At 40.3% G+C, this 12,676-nt stretch overlaps 1 protein-coding gene, 1 long non-coding RNA gene and 1 pseudogene across 2 annotated transcripts; 1 reads left to right on the forward strand and 2 right to left on the reverse strand.

The window, feature by feature from the left end:
* Window positions 1-272: 272 nt before the first annotated feature.
* LOC111253994 (putative pseudouridine-5'-phosphatase) lies at window positions 273-2,045 on the reverse strand. The gene is made up of 3 exons (XM_022814376.2): window positions 1,358-2,045; window positions 853-966; window positions 273-458 (listed from the first exon to the last, which is right to left on the reverse strand). The coding sequence occupies exons 1-3, from the start codon at window positions 1,838-1,840 to the stop codon at window positions 336-338; spliced, it is 720 nt and encodes a 239-aa protein (XP_022670111.1). The 5' UTR covers window positions 1,841-2,045; the 3' UTR covers window positions 273-335.
* A 1,909-nt stretch (window positions 2,046-3,954) lies between these two features.
* LOC147754536 (uncharacterized) lies at window positions 3,955-9,345 on the reverse strand. Its single transcript, XR_015317373.1, has 2 exons — window positions 9,208-9,345; window positions 3,955-8,997 (listed from the first exon to the last, which is right to left on the reverse strand). It is a non-coding gene; the product is annotated as an uncharacterized LOC147754536 (long non-coding RNA).
* Window positions 9,346-9,868: 523 nt separating this feature from the next.
* Window positions 9,869-11,246, forward strand: LOC111254202 (pseudouridine-5'-phosphatase pseudogene; annotated as a pseudogene).
* Window positions 11,247-12,676: the final 1,430 nt, after the last annotated feature.

Genomic DNA, 12,676 nt, shown 5'->3' on the forward strand with positions numbered 1-12,676 from the left:
CTTCGAAAGCGTAGCGCTGAGCAGTGTTAAGGTGTACTACGAGGACCTGAACATATATGATAGGTTTCTCTGAGGATCCATAAAAAGTTGCAATAGTGGTGACCATATCTAATGGACACGAAGTAAATGACGAACCGTTCTTAATTTGCATGGGCCCGTTCTTCACACACCCGAATAGGTGTGTGTGAAAACCTGCTTAAAAATTACTTTTGTATAGCAAATTCAACTGCAAATTGTCATTGTAATTATAATAGAAGAAAGAACAGCATGGGCAATTTTAAAAAATCTCATTTATTTTTCAATGTACTGCGCGGTAGCAAATATGCATTCAGAATTTAGTCACTGAACGGTGGCAGACCAAATAGCTCTGGTCGGAAGTTTTCCAATGAGTTAATGCAAATCGTAGGTTCTTTTCTCTGTTCGGGTGTGATAGCTTTAGGATCCGGAACCATGACAACCTACGACACCAATACATCATTGAATAACGGTAATGTTAACGAGACATTTATTGCATCAAAGTATCCTTTACGAATCTAGTCTGTTGATGCAGAAAGAGAAAGCAAGTAAAGCGACATTATAATATAGTAGCGCGTCTTAAAGGCCGCTTTCAAAACAAATATCAGCTCCTTTTTAGCAATACAGCATATTCGATGTTTTTTCTGAGACTTCTGAACTTCCATCGACAGTGTCGGCAATAGTTGAAGTTATTTTCTATGGTTGCGATGTAGCCTGAGTAGACACAATGCGGTGTCTCTGAACTGCTTAAAGCTAGTTCACTTGTAGCATTATATATATAATAACATTACCTAACTTAATCTTCTACTTTATGGGAGTTTTTAAATCTATGCACACCTGCATGTTTGCCGCTAACGCGGCGCGAACGCCATTTGGAGCGTCTTCAAACACCAACACTTGGCCACAAGCTTCGGGTCCTTCGATGGGGGGCGAAAAACGCCTGGCGCACACCTATAATTATTATAATGTATCGTAGAACAATAGGTGTACTAAGCTTCTGTCAGTATCGAAGTGCCGTTTCACGGTACAAACATTTACCGAGCTCCTACAAATTCTTCAATTATAACGAAGTACAGACAAAGTTCACTATGGTATTATTCTGTTCATGTCAGCATCATATTGCCGGTTAAAGCAAACCATGACTCACTTAACAAATATAACTAGAATATACTTTTCTTTTTGTTTATAAGTAGCTAGTATAGATTAAAATATTGAATATTTACTGTGAATATGTAATGCTAAAGAAAAAAGGCGCAGTCACTTTCTCAGAACCTCATGCTCTACATAGCTAACAACTAGCTTCGAAATACAGATCACTGTACGAGGTGATAGTTTGACGTACCAAGAAGACATCGGGAGCCGGCTTTCCTTGCTTAACTTCAGGGTCGTCGCTTCCACTCACGAGATGAAGAAAAAGCTTAATGAACTCTTGATGATTCCTTGTTTTTATTTTAACATACTCAAGTGAACTGCCAGTAGCTATGGCTATCGGAACTTTATGCTTGTGCAGATGGCGAACCAGTCTGTCGGCACCTGGCATAAGTTGACAGTTACCTATTCTCGAAGGAAGAAGCGCATCCAGTTTTTGGAGAAACTCATCAGCAGTAATCGGCAGCTGATAATGCTCAACTGTAATTTTACTGCTAACAGCTCGCGATGTTCCTCGTAAGCGGTTGGCCATTTCGTGGTTGTAGCGATGTCCGAACCCCTTAAGTACCTCGTCAAAACATTCAAAATAGATATTCTCCGTGTCCAACAAAAGGCCGTCCATATCGAAGATACAGTGGGTAACCGGTCTGTAACTTGTGTCGACATTGAGAATCATGTCAGCTATGACAGAGCTTACAGGACTTATTTCGACTTCAAATTTGTTTGAATTTTTACACTGTTGCTACGTGTTTATGGACGACGGGGCTTCGAACGTCACTGGCATCTGCTCGCGCAGTAAATATAGAGCTATTGGTAAACAAAACGATAATGGATTCACTGCGCTGGTCAAGCACAGGATCTTTACCTTTCTAAGCCGGTGTGATGCCTTCTGTAGACACGAGGCAAAATAGAGAGGAGGTGCGCGGCAGCGGCCCGAGAAAGGGTAACGCTTTGCAGCAGTCGGCGAGCGCCCACTGAAAAATTGTCCCCAATGATCAAGTGCAATGATACTGGGTTCATTTTGAAACCGCCGCCGCACGACATTTGCATCTGAGCAAAAATATTGCATCGTCAATAATAGTTTTAAAGTAGGCTAAAAAATCTATTATAACAATCTATAGTATCGTTAAATTTGAATGTGATTTGCTTAAGGTTCATGTAGCTCTGCTGAACGAATACAAAATATATTCATACGTGATTAGAGTGATCGCCTGAACCCATAAATAAACGGCGTTCTTGCAACAATTTATAATCCGGGAAATCTTCAAGGGTGGTCCGTTATGATCAGATTTACGGTCATGGCGACTGCTGTCAAATTAGATTTCCGTCGCAAAAAAGATGTATAGTTTTTGCTCTGCAAATAGTAAGTAGTACATTGTCTTCTATGTAGTTGCAGTAATATAGATTCGTTATTTCCGTCCCGACGGCGGTAATATCAGGCGAGATAGATGAGCCTGAAGTACATTAGGCCTTTTACAGGAGAACCGTTTGTTATGAAGAACAAGTACACTTGACTCGTGTGTTACATCTTGTGTGAAATATATACATATAATTAACGTTAAAAATATTATTATCTTTTATCTAGCGCAATGTAAACCAGCTTTCAATCAGATAGGCTACACCATTTTTACAATTTAGACGCATTACTAACGTTAACAAGTGGACCAGTCTCTACTGCAAGACTGGAGTCAGTCAGTGTCTAGTATTAATATGAATACTTTTGTTTAGGGCGAGTACACCCTGCAACGATAGATTTTATTGAATATATATATATATTATTTAATTGCGGCAGAGTCAGAGTGCCTAACAAGCGTAGGCGCCACCTCTGCTTTCTTGTTGGGAGTCAAAAAATGGTGCTTCATGGGTAAGTGGCCTGAAAGCCGTACATTAAGGCCAGATAATTTTCAAGCCTTTTTTAGAACATAACATTCCGTCAGCATTTTTGCAGCTGTAAAATTTTTCGCCACCAAATGTGCCCATGGACCTGTGTATCTATACTACTAGACTTTTTGCAGTTGCTATCTACGAGTTAAGCATATAACTGAGTATATCGATTCTGTAACATTACCACTGCATTTCGATTTTTCCTATAAATTAATGTAATAAAATCACTCGTATGGGCGTTTATTCAATGCTAGACCTAAGTAACATTTCCAGTAATTTTATCCAGCAGTGAAACAGTTTTTGGTTTCCTGATTTATTATTATTAAAGATTATTATATTATTTATTTATATATATATTATTTTTTTTTAAATTTTATTTTTATAATTTTTTTTATATTTTTTTTATTTTATATTTATAATTTATATTATATATATTATATATATTATAGATATTAAAGATAAAAAAATAAAAAAAAAAGTTAAAATGATATTTATATATTGGACATTCGTTTTAAACGTGCATCTTTATAACAACAGGGACCAAATAGGAAATATTAAACTAGATTCTTTACTCTAAGTGTATCTTACTGTACGTACTGTATATAGTCTACCAGTAATTTTTTTGTCTTTTATCCTTTTTATCATTGTATTAAGATTTTGCGCCGGCCATAAAAAGTAGAAATTGTTCAACTTTGTGATCATTTTTACTAATTTCATGTCAAACAATCAAATTTAAAGCCTTAGGAAGATTACCTAACTGCCAACATTTATCTCAAAAATGTACATGAAGCATTTCTTAAGGAGCTATATCTTAGTTGTATCGTATATTTGACTTGTGCGGTCGCTTTCTCTTCTATTTAGTGTCATTTGAAAACATTTAACTATCCAAAATACGAGATTGCAATGTACGAATATTTATCCTTTATTACATTGTACCGCTAAGATTCTTTAGTCACGCGCGCCATTATCTGCGTCACAATGTAAGCGGCTTTCACTCTATATCATGGCAGTAACGACAGCCCTTCAAAAAGGCATTATTGCATTGATCTTTTTTTTTGTTTCTATTTAGTTCTAACTATAATGTGAAGTACCTATTACGCCTAACAATGCTAACGCGTATGTCTAAAATCGGTTTTTCAAACGTGCAAATTCCGTTATAATATGTTACATTGTTGCCTAACGAAGACTTCTTTTGTGTGTTAACAGGAAGCTCGTTTTTTCGGGAAATTACCCAAACAGGTTTCTACAGAAGTGTACCAGTTCGTGTGTTGTCTTGATTGCTATTTATCATCAGGTGCTGCCAGCACCTGAGGGTTCCGCTTTGATGTGTTCAAGCGAATCGGTACATAACGTTGCCTCTGCATGAAGCTCCGACGGTACGGTAAGGGGATCCGGAACCAACACGACCTAGATCGTTATGAATAATATTATATGATTAAGTCGTTGGTATTTACACCTTGTCGAGAAGAAGTACTAGGCATGCGCACTAAAAGCATAGTTGCTTCATTCTGGTTAGCTAGAATTTAAAGTACTAGTTCCATTCTTTTTTGAAAGCGTTAAGGATATGGGAGGTAGTTAGTGAATGCTATGACATTACGCCTAGTCTTAATATCTCTGTAGGTTAAAGACATATTACAATTTTTACGCTCCATGCAAGTAATGTTGAGATTAGAGAGTAGTTTTTAGCTTAATTTTTTTTTATCAGTTGCTTATCAAGAAAAACTAACTCATTACCAGGCGATAAACCGATACGTAATACAACGCATTAAAACTCTGCAACGATTTGCAAGGCTCCCTTGCTACGCTGAAGAAGATTAGCAGACTACGTCCGTGAAAGCCTTACACGTTAGTTACCATTAGCTTTACATTATTCAACAGTTCCTGTACGAATCAATAGCATACGCAACTCATAATATCTGCGTATACCGTGTCCTGCCTCAAACAGTATTCATATCTTGTGCACTGCCTAACAATAGGTATTTCGTCAATTCAGACCTGCACGTTAGCTGCGAGAGCCGACCTCACCCCATCTTCAAACATTTTGGACCTTCTTGTGCCCGTCTGGGTCTTCTATAGATGTAGAAAATCGCTTCGCACACACAATGAAGGCGTCCGGAGCCGGTTTTCCTTTTTTACCTCAGGTTCTTCTGACCCATTTAGGAGATGGTTGAATAATGACATAAAAGGCAGATGTTGCATGGTCTTCAGCTTCATTGAGTCTAAAGAGCTGCTTCTACCAACAGCGATGGAGATGTTGTGTTTCGCCAAATGCGGCACAAGTCGTTCTGCTCTCGGCATTAAGTTTCACGTTGGCAGAACTGCAACTGCTTTTCGTTTGACTCCGTTTCAGGAACTCTTTTCTTGTAAATGAAAGCTTGCAGTACTCAATGATAATGGGTGCACCATCAAGTAGTGTACTGCACAGCACATGTGAAGCTTGAGGGTATGGCGATGGCCAAACTTCTTGAGGATATGTCATCGATGATCTGAAAATATTACTTCTCACTGTCGACTAACAGACCGTCCGGGTTGAATATTCAATGTGTAGCGGGACAGTATACCGTATTTAATCGTTACTGAACTCAGTGCATCGCGCTGACGGGCCGTGTCCTTAAAGCCCAGTTTACATACTAGACTCACGCAAGTCTATACTTAGGCTAGGGCAGCAAACCTGCTTTTCATTGTATATTCGGAATGGCGGGAGGATCGAGAAGCGACAGCCGTGTCGTACTGCTGGCAGGATGAGCTCTCTGACGAATGTTACGATTGAGGCGTTTGTCACAGAATTGTCTTTCGATAGGCGGCAGAGTATAAGCCGTCAGCGAGGAAGTCGTTGTCTTTTGAAAACAGATCGTTTTTCATAAGCGACTTTGACCCATTTTTTGGTATTTTCACTCACGTACGTTCGACATTTACACTGATTTATCTTATAAACAGGTAGCTCTCTAAGACCTATAGGGCGCTTCATCTTATGCAACATAACCTTGCTTATTCACCCAACTATCACTAGCCTTTTACGACAGTGATGCTTATTATTGGCAGTATATCGAAACTGGTAATGGCGCCATCTTCTGAGATACTTCTGAAAATAGTTAATGTCTCGGGTTCGCAGGGTTACTACATAGAGCCCGTGGTATGCATATATAAAATTAGGGTCTATGAATTTCGTGCCGTTTTTTTTTCTGTTCTTTTTTTTTCATTAGTAATGATATAAATAATCCCCTTTATTGGGATATTGAATATACCTGTACACAACCCATTACGCAAAACCATTTTTAGCTTGCTATGCTCTGTTTTTCTATGGCTGCATTTCTGCCGTGATAAGTCAGAGTTTAACCACGAATTATTAGCGCTTTTCATGTGTACATGCTTAGTGAGTAAAAATAGGCAATTGTGAAAGTTTGCTAATGCTCTAGGTAATGCCGAAATCTATAAGGTAATGTAACCACAAGGGAAATTTTGGAAATGTATCCTATGCAGTTTTCATCTTGATTCTTAGCGATATTCCTCTCGCGTAGGCTCGCCGTCGGATAAAATTAAGGTGTCATTTTTTTCGAGGTTCTGCCAAACTGTTATCTGCTTCTGCTATAAATAACTAGCAGAAAAGAAACGACAAAGCAGTGAAGGGTCACAGCAAGCCGCAACTGCGTATTTGAGCTCCATGAGAAGTGATTCGAAATGGTCGAGGTGCGCATTGACACCTGTGACTCAGGTAGACAGAAGAGAACACGATGCCATATTGTTTTTCAATGACTTGTCACGTCTCCATCACGTGCGATGCGCTGTACTCGTGTAAAAGGCCGCGTCTTGGCCGAACATATGAACAACGCATATGTGAAGTGTATGAAGTCATCACCCAAAAATGCTTCGATTGTGAGGTTCGTTGAGAGATACAGCCTTCTCCAATTTCGCTTTGTTCGACGGGTAACGAACGCGCGTACACTCTCAAATAACCTTGAAGGTAATTGAAGGAGTATAACTTTGTACGGTTATACTCGTATGTCATCATAGCTTTATATGTCTATTTATGTTATTGTTGTCGGGTACTGAGGCTATTTCTGAAGATGACACCAACGGCAGCACAAACCACTCAAGGGTACATTGAAGACATTGCCAATGAACATAAAACCACAGTCTATAGAGATCCAGAAGTAAAACTTTAATTTGACTTGTGTATATTTTCTAAATGTCAGGAGGTTGTTTGACCGTCGACTGACGATTGTTGGCTGTCTAAGGATTCGATAGGTTTCCTGTCAACTTGCCCTTATATAATACTATTATCTCACTAAGGTTAGAGTGTGAACTTAGGTGCAGTTCGGCTCGACCTGAATAAGGCGTCTATTGTTATGGATCGTTGTGCATAACAAAGAATAAATGTTTCTGTTTAGAGTCAGTTATTATTAGAGATAAATTCCAGCGTACCAAGACACAATTTTTCGAGGTCTATTTGGGCAAGCACGCACTGCATCAGCACTTACTTATTGTCTTCTTATCGTATACGATTTTCACAACGTTTTTATTTAGACCAGCAGAAAGTGTAGTGAGTCTTAGCGCTGTATAAATTCTATTTTCTTATTAGCGTAAGAGACTCAAATCCATCTCGCGATCTCCTTTCAACATTTCGTACCATATGTAGCATCCTTTTGACGTCAATGGCTGTGCAGCTTTGGACACGTTGACACGAGAAGCGCGCTCGTCTATTGTCTTTTCGTTATCTATCTAAAAGCAAATACCGACCTTCCGAAGCGATCGCTGAGCAACGTAGACTCGTTCGACCCGGTGCGTGTCCTTAGCTCAGCTTCTCCCATGCTGTTTATATGGTCTCACGCGTACGTACCTTCACTATATGGTTCAATGAGCTCTGTATCACTGCAATTCACTGAATAAACGATTAGACAATGACCCAAGAAGAAATCGTTGCCAAGCGAAACAGAGAATTTCTGCCTGTTTTCAAAAGTGGATCCTCTGTATTAGCAGAAATTTCGCTGTATGTAATATTGTCGCTTTTGGCGGCGATAACATGACGTCAAAAATAAAAATCTAGCAACAATCTGTACCACTGTGAAAAAGCATTAATATCATCAATGACATGTCAGCGTCGCCTCGTCGCATCGTGCCCGGCAATGGATGTCCTGACGGAAAACTAACGCTTTCGAATATGTATAATTGTTAATTTCATATTTCTTCAAATACATTTCCTTTGTGACGTGTATGATAGTATGACAACAGAAGCGGCGGTAGCGGCAGCAATAGCAATAGCAAACACTGCTATTTCGAGTAGAACAAAATGGATGCATCTCAAACAATATTATCACTATATCACTGCCCCTTGAGACAATTCGGTCTGCGGTAGACGTGCGCACCGTTGAGAATTGTTCCGTTGAGTGAGTACTTTTTAATTTATTTGACTACAGAGAAACAAGCAGATTCGTATCGTGCAGTAGTTTTCGAGATATCTCCCAGAGATAACTATTGTCATCGCTATATACGCCTTACCTCATAGTAGTTTGATCAAATATCAGCAAGTGAAACATCCGTGGTCTCATTGTTTTGTTCGTAGCAGCGTGTATTAGTCGAGTGGTTCGATTGGCCTAGCTTAGAATGAATCGCTTTATCTCAATCCCACACCCTCCAGGCGATGCAGAATAGAAGAGCGCTGTTAGAAAACAAACTGCTATCAAAAGACCGGCCGAAATTTATTACGTACGATACTGAAAGCTAACTTTACCTCGATTCGTTTGATCAACAGACGAGCGGGGACGAGTGACGACTGTAACGTCACGACGCGAGCGTAGAGTCCCAGACTGGAAGGCGCCACTGATCCCACACATATCCATCCCTGTGTACGTAATGATAGTCAAGATCTGCGTCTCGAGTAAATAAGTGCCCCGTACTGGAAGCAGCTTTACTGCGCTAATGCAAAGTAAGTCCGCACAGGACTCGAAGGACCTGAGGAAAAGAGATCAAAGCACAAAAGTAAAGACGATTCGTTTCTACGCACAGTAGTGCCAAGTACGTTGGTCAAAGGGTTGCCAGGCAGTCTGGCATGAACTTGTAAGTACGTATGAAGTGACGTCAAGCCTTTTTTTGGTTATCCGGGCTGTCGCTATTGGTCGCGAACGACGATGCTCTTTGCACGAGTACCAAGAACATACGAACCTGAATGGAACACTCGTAGAAACTAGCAACGCTTGGGATAGGCGGACGACCGCGAATAACGCTACTAGTTAAGGCTGGCGAACCGTCGCTGATACACCGGCCGGATCCTCGTTCCGGATTTTTGTTCCGTTTTCCTCGTGGCAGAAAGTATGATCCTTTGAACTTTGAACTGGTGCCGGGCGCTTTTACAAGTGGATGCTCGAATGACGTGCCTCGCGGCGTTGTAGGGAGTTCACAGGGCCGATTGTGTTTAGACAATTTCCTCTTTCCGTGTCACCCAAAGGGCACCATTGTGTGATGTGCCTCGCGTGGCTGGCTACTTCTGCGGTGGAATTTTGCAATTGGTAAGGAAAGCGTATTGGTGCGTTAGTGACGTTTACGACATCGTGTCAACCCGACCATCTGGAGGAAGGGGCAAAGTTCGTGGGCCCTTTACCGCATAGGCACAAGCAGAGAGAGAGACAACTCGTCATCGGTGAACACCACACGCAACAGCTCTAAACGCGAGTACCACTGGGCCGTCATATAAACCAAGACTGGCTATTGATTAAGGAAAGGTGCAGAAGCAAACCGGCTATATCTAGAAATACTGAGAAACATACGTTTCTCAGCACATTATAGTGTTAATTCGCAGCAGTGACCTAGCCACTGAAGGAACAAGATGAAATTCAAGTACTCGCCAATTAGCCATGTAATCTTCGACATGGACGGTACCTTACTTAATACTGTACCGATCTACAATGAAATAATGCGAACGGTGGTTGTGCGCCATGGTTACAACTACAGTGATGACCTGAAGGAGAATCTGCGAGGTCGAAATCGCCGAGATTGTGCAGAACTTATAGTACGCCATTGTGAGAACTCGCTTACGGTCGATGAGTGTATGGACCAACTGATCAAGCAACATGCACAAAAGCTGCCTAATTGTAAGTTGATGCCGGGGGCGGATAGGCTTATCCGTCATCTGTATAGACATGGGTATCCAATGGCCATTGCTACCAGCAGCTCCGCGCAATCTGTCGCTCTGAAATCGAAAGGACACGAACAGTTGCTCGGCATGATCCATCACGTGGTTTGCGGACTTGACGACCCCCGAGTAAACAATGGTAAGCCTGCGCCCGATATATTTCTTGTGGCAGCCAAGCAGTTCGAGGATCCGGCGCCTCATCCCAACCAGTGCCTCGTATTTGAAGATGCACCTAATGGTGTACAAGCGGCACGTGCGGCAGGAATGCAAGTTGTGTATGTACCGGATTTCCTGGATACACCGGAGCCGAACAATAGCGTCTGTAGCATTATCGAAACTGAAGACCTCTGCCGGAAAGAGCGACGCCACCCTGGAATTCTTGTTACAGACAGTCTGTTGAACTTCAAGCCGGAACTGTTTGGGCTTCCGCCATTTGAGTCGTCAGCGTACTGACAAATTTCAGTTGGAAAGGTGAAAATTGTAGTTGCGGCTTATGTGTTTAGTTGTAGGAAGTTATTGCGGTTGGAAGAAAAAGGTGTCCCAGCGGCAAGTGATAGAGAAAGTTAGTGATAGATAAAGGCGTCGATACCGACAATGTAATCGGTGTTATTCAGGTACGGGCGCACTATAACGCAATGAATGTGGAGTCCAATATCGTTGTAAAAATGTAACAAAATAAAGTGGAAAATATATGAAGTGTTTATAGAAGTGTGATGTGACATTCAATGCTCAAATATATGTATCACCCATTCTCGTTTGTACAGAGGAACTTCAGCGCAGTTTAAAAAAAAAAATGAATACGCACCCTGTGTAGGATAGTCAAATAATATTGTTTCGTTGTATATTTAATACATGTGTTCATTGAAATAAAACCAACCAAAGATAGGTGCTAATTAAGGTCTACGATCCTACTGTTTGGCGGGTCACCGAAACAATTGTATGCGATGAGAAGTAAAGAAGGGGCATAGTTGTATAGTATTTTGCTGGCGCAATGAGTATACTTCAACTAATGAAGTTACACACTTTCGAACATGAAAATAAAGTACTACGGAGTGAGCGAGCAGTGAACAGATCCCCTCGTATTTCATTATGCATAGAATAGAGTTTTCACGTTGAACAAAAAACAAGTAATATGTATTTAACAGTCAAAGTATGTACATGTATAACGTGCTCCGATCGTACAAAAATCCGACGATATGCCCGAGGATCTATTAACGAACGTGCATGACTACAGAAAAATTTGAATTAGCAAAATAAGCAGCTGAGGTTTTGGGGTGGGGTGGCGTGGGGTGGGGATGTGTGTGGAGCGGAAGAATGCGTTCTACGACGCGTCGTTGGCCAATAGGAAGAAAGTACTGTATCGTTATGGAACACTTAACCATACAACATTATTAGTTACCGACCTAGCGCTCATGTAATTCCATTGAAACCATTTAATTAATTTCACGATGAGTTGAATTTTACCACTTGGTATTTATAGCGTAAACATATCACTACGTTTGACCATAAACCACATTGTACGATAAAATTGGCCTATAAGTATCATAGTAAGATTGAAAGTATTTTATCGCTAAGCCGCAGCGTAGTGGCAAATTCCAACATGGAGGATCTGTAGGACTGCAACATCACGAACGTTCGTTTCGTCCCATTTTTTGCCCTTCTTTTTGCCACTTTAGTCACTTTATGATAAAAGCCTATGTGGAATCTTTATAGATTTCGTTATAAATTATTATATGATGACAAAGACTAATGTATGCGGAACTAATGGAAATCTACACAAAGTCGATATAAGTCAGTGCTGCCAGTTTGCCATGTTATTGTCCCCGAACTGCAACTAAAACCGACCATTCAGCCACAATTTGTGGAGGGGAAGATTTTCGGAACATGACATCTATTTACACTAAAGTAACAGAAGCTCTATTTTTCGCAGGTGTCGAATTGAGCCTTTAGAGCATACAGCTTCTATAATTTCATAATCTAAGTACAGATAGGTTAAAGGAAGATAATAATTACTATGTTGATGGATAAATGGTCCTAAGGAGTACGCTCACAAAAATGTAAATACAAGATTCTACTATAAGAACATGCGTTCAACTTAGTCGTTAATTTCCCTATCAAAGTTCATTTCCCTATCAAAATCACTCATTTTTTATAACAAATCGGAGCTTTAGAAGCTCTAATCTATACTGATATTCATCTAAATCAAAACATTCTCTCAGTAATAAATCACGCTTCTAAGACATATTACTATCGTCGCTTTCCAATGTACCAACTTAGATAATAGCACCATTCCTAGCAACGTGGTTTGTTGTTTTTTTTTTTCGAAAACAAACACTTACTATCTTACGGAAACTATTTGTTCGATAATAAATAGACCATACTCACGCTGTTAAAATACGATCGAGTTTATTTAAACCATCAACTATTTAAGCTATCAACACACGTGTATATTCAAACGCACTTCGCTTTTCCCAAAGACCTGTATCGTCAAATGTAAATATC

Source organism: Varroa destructor, unplaced genomic scaffold (genome assembly GCF_002443255.2).
Source record: "Varroa destructor unplaced genomic scaffold, Vdes_3.0 BEIS01000007.1, whole genome shotgun sequence".
Lineage (NCBI taxonomy): Eukaryota > Metazoa > Arthropoda > Arachnida > Mesostigmata > Varroidae > Varroa > Varroa destructor.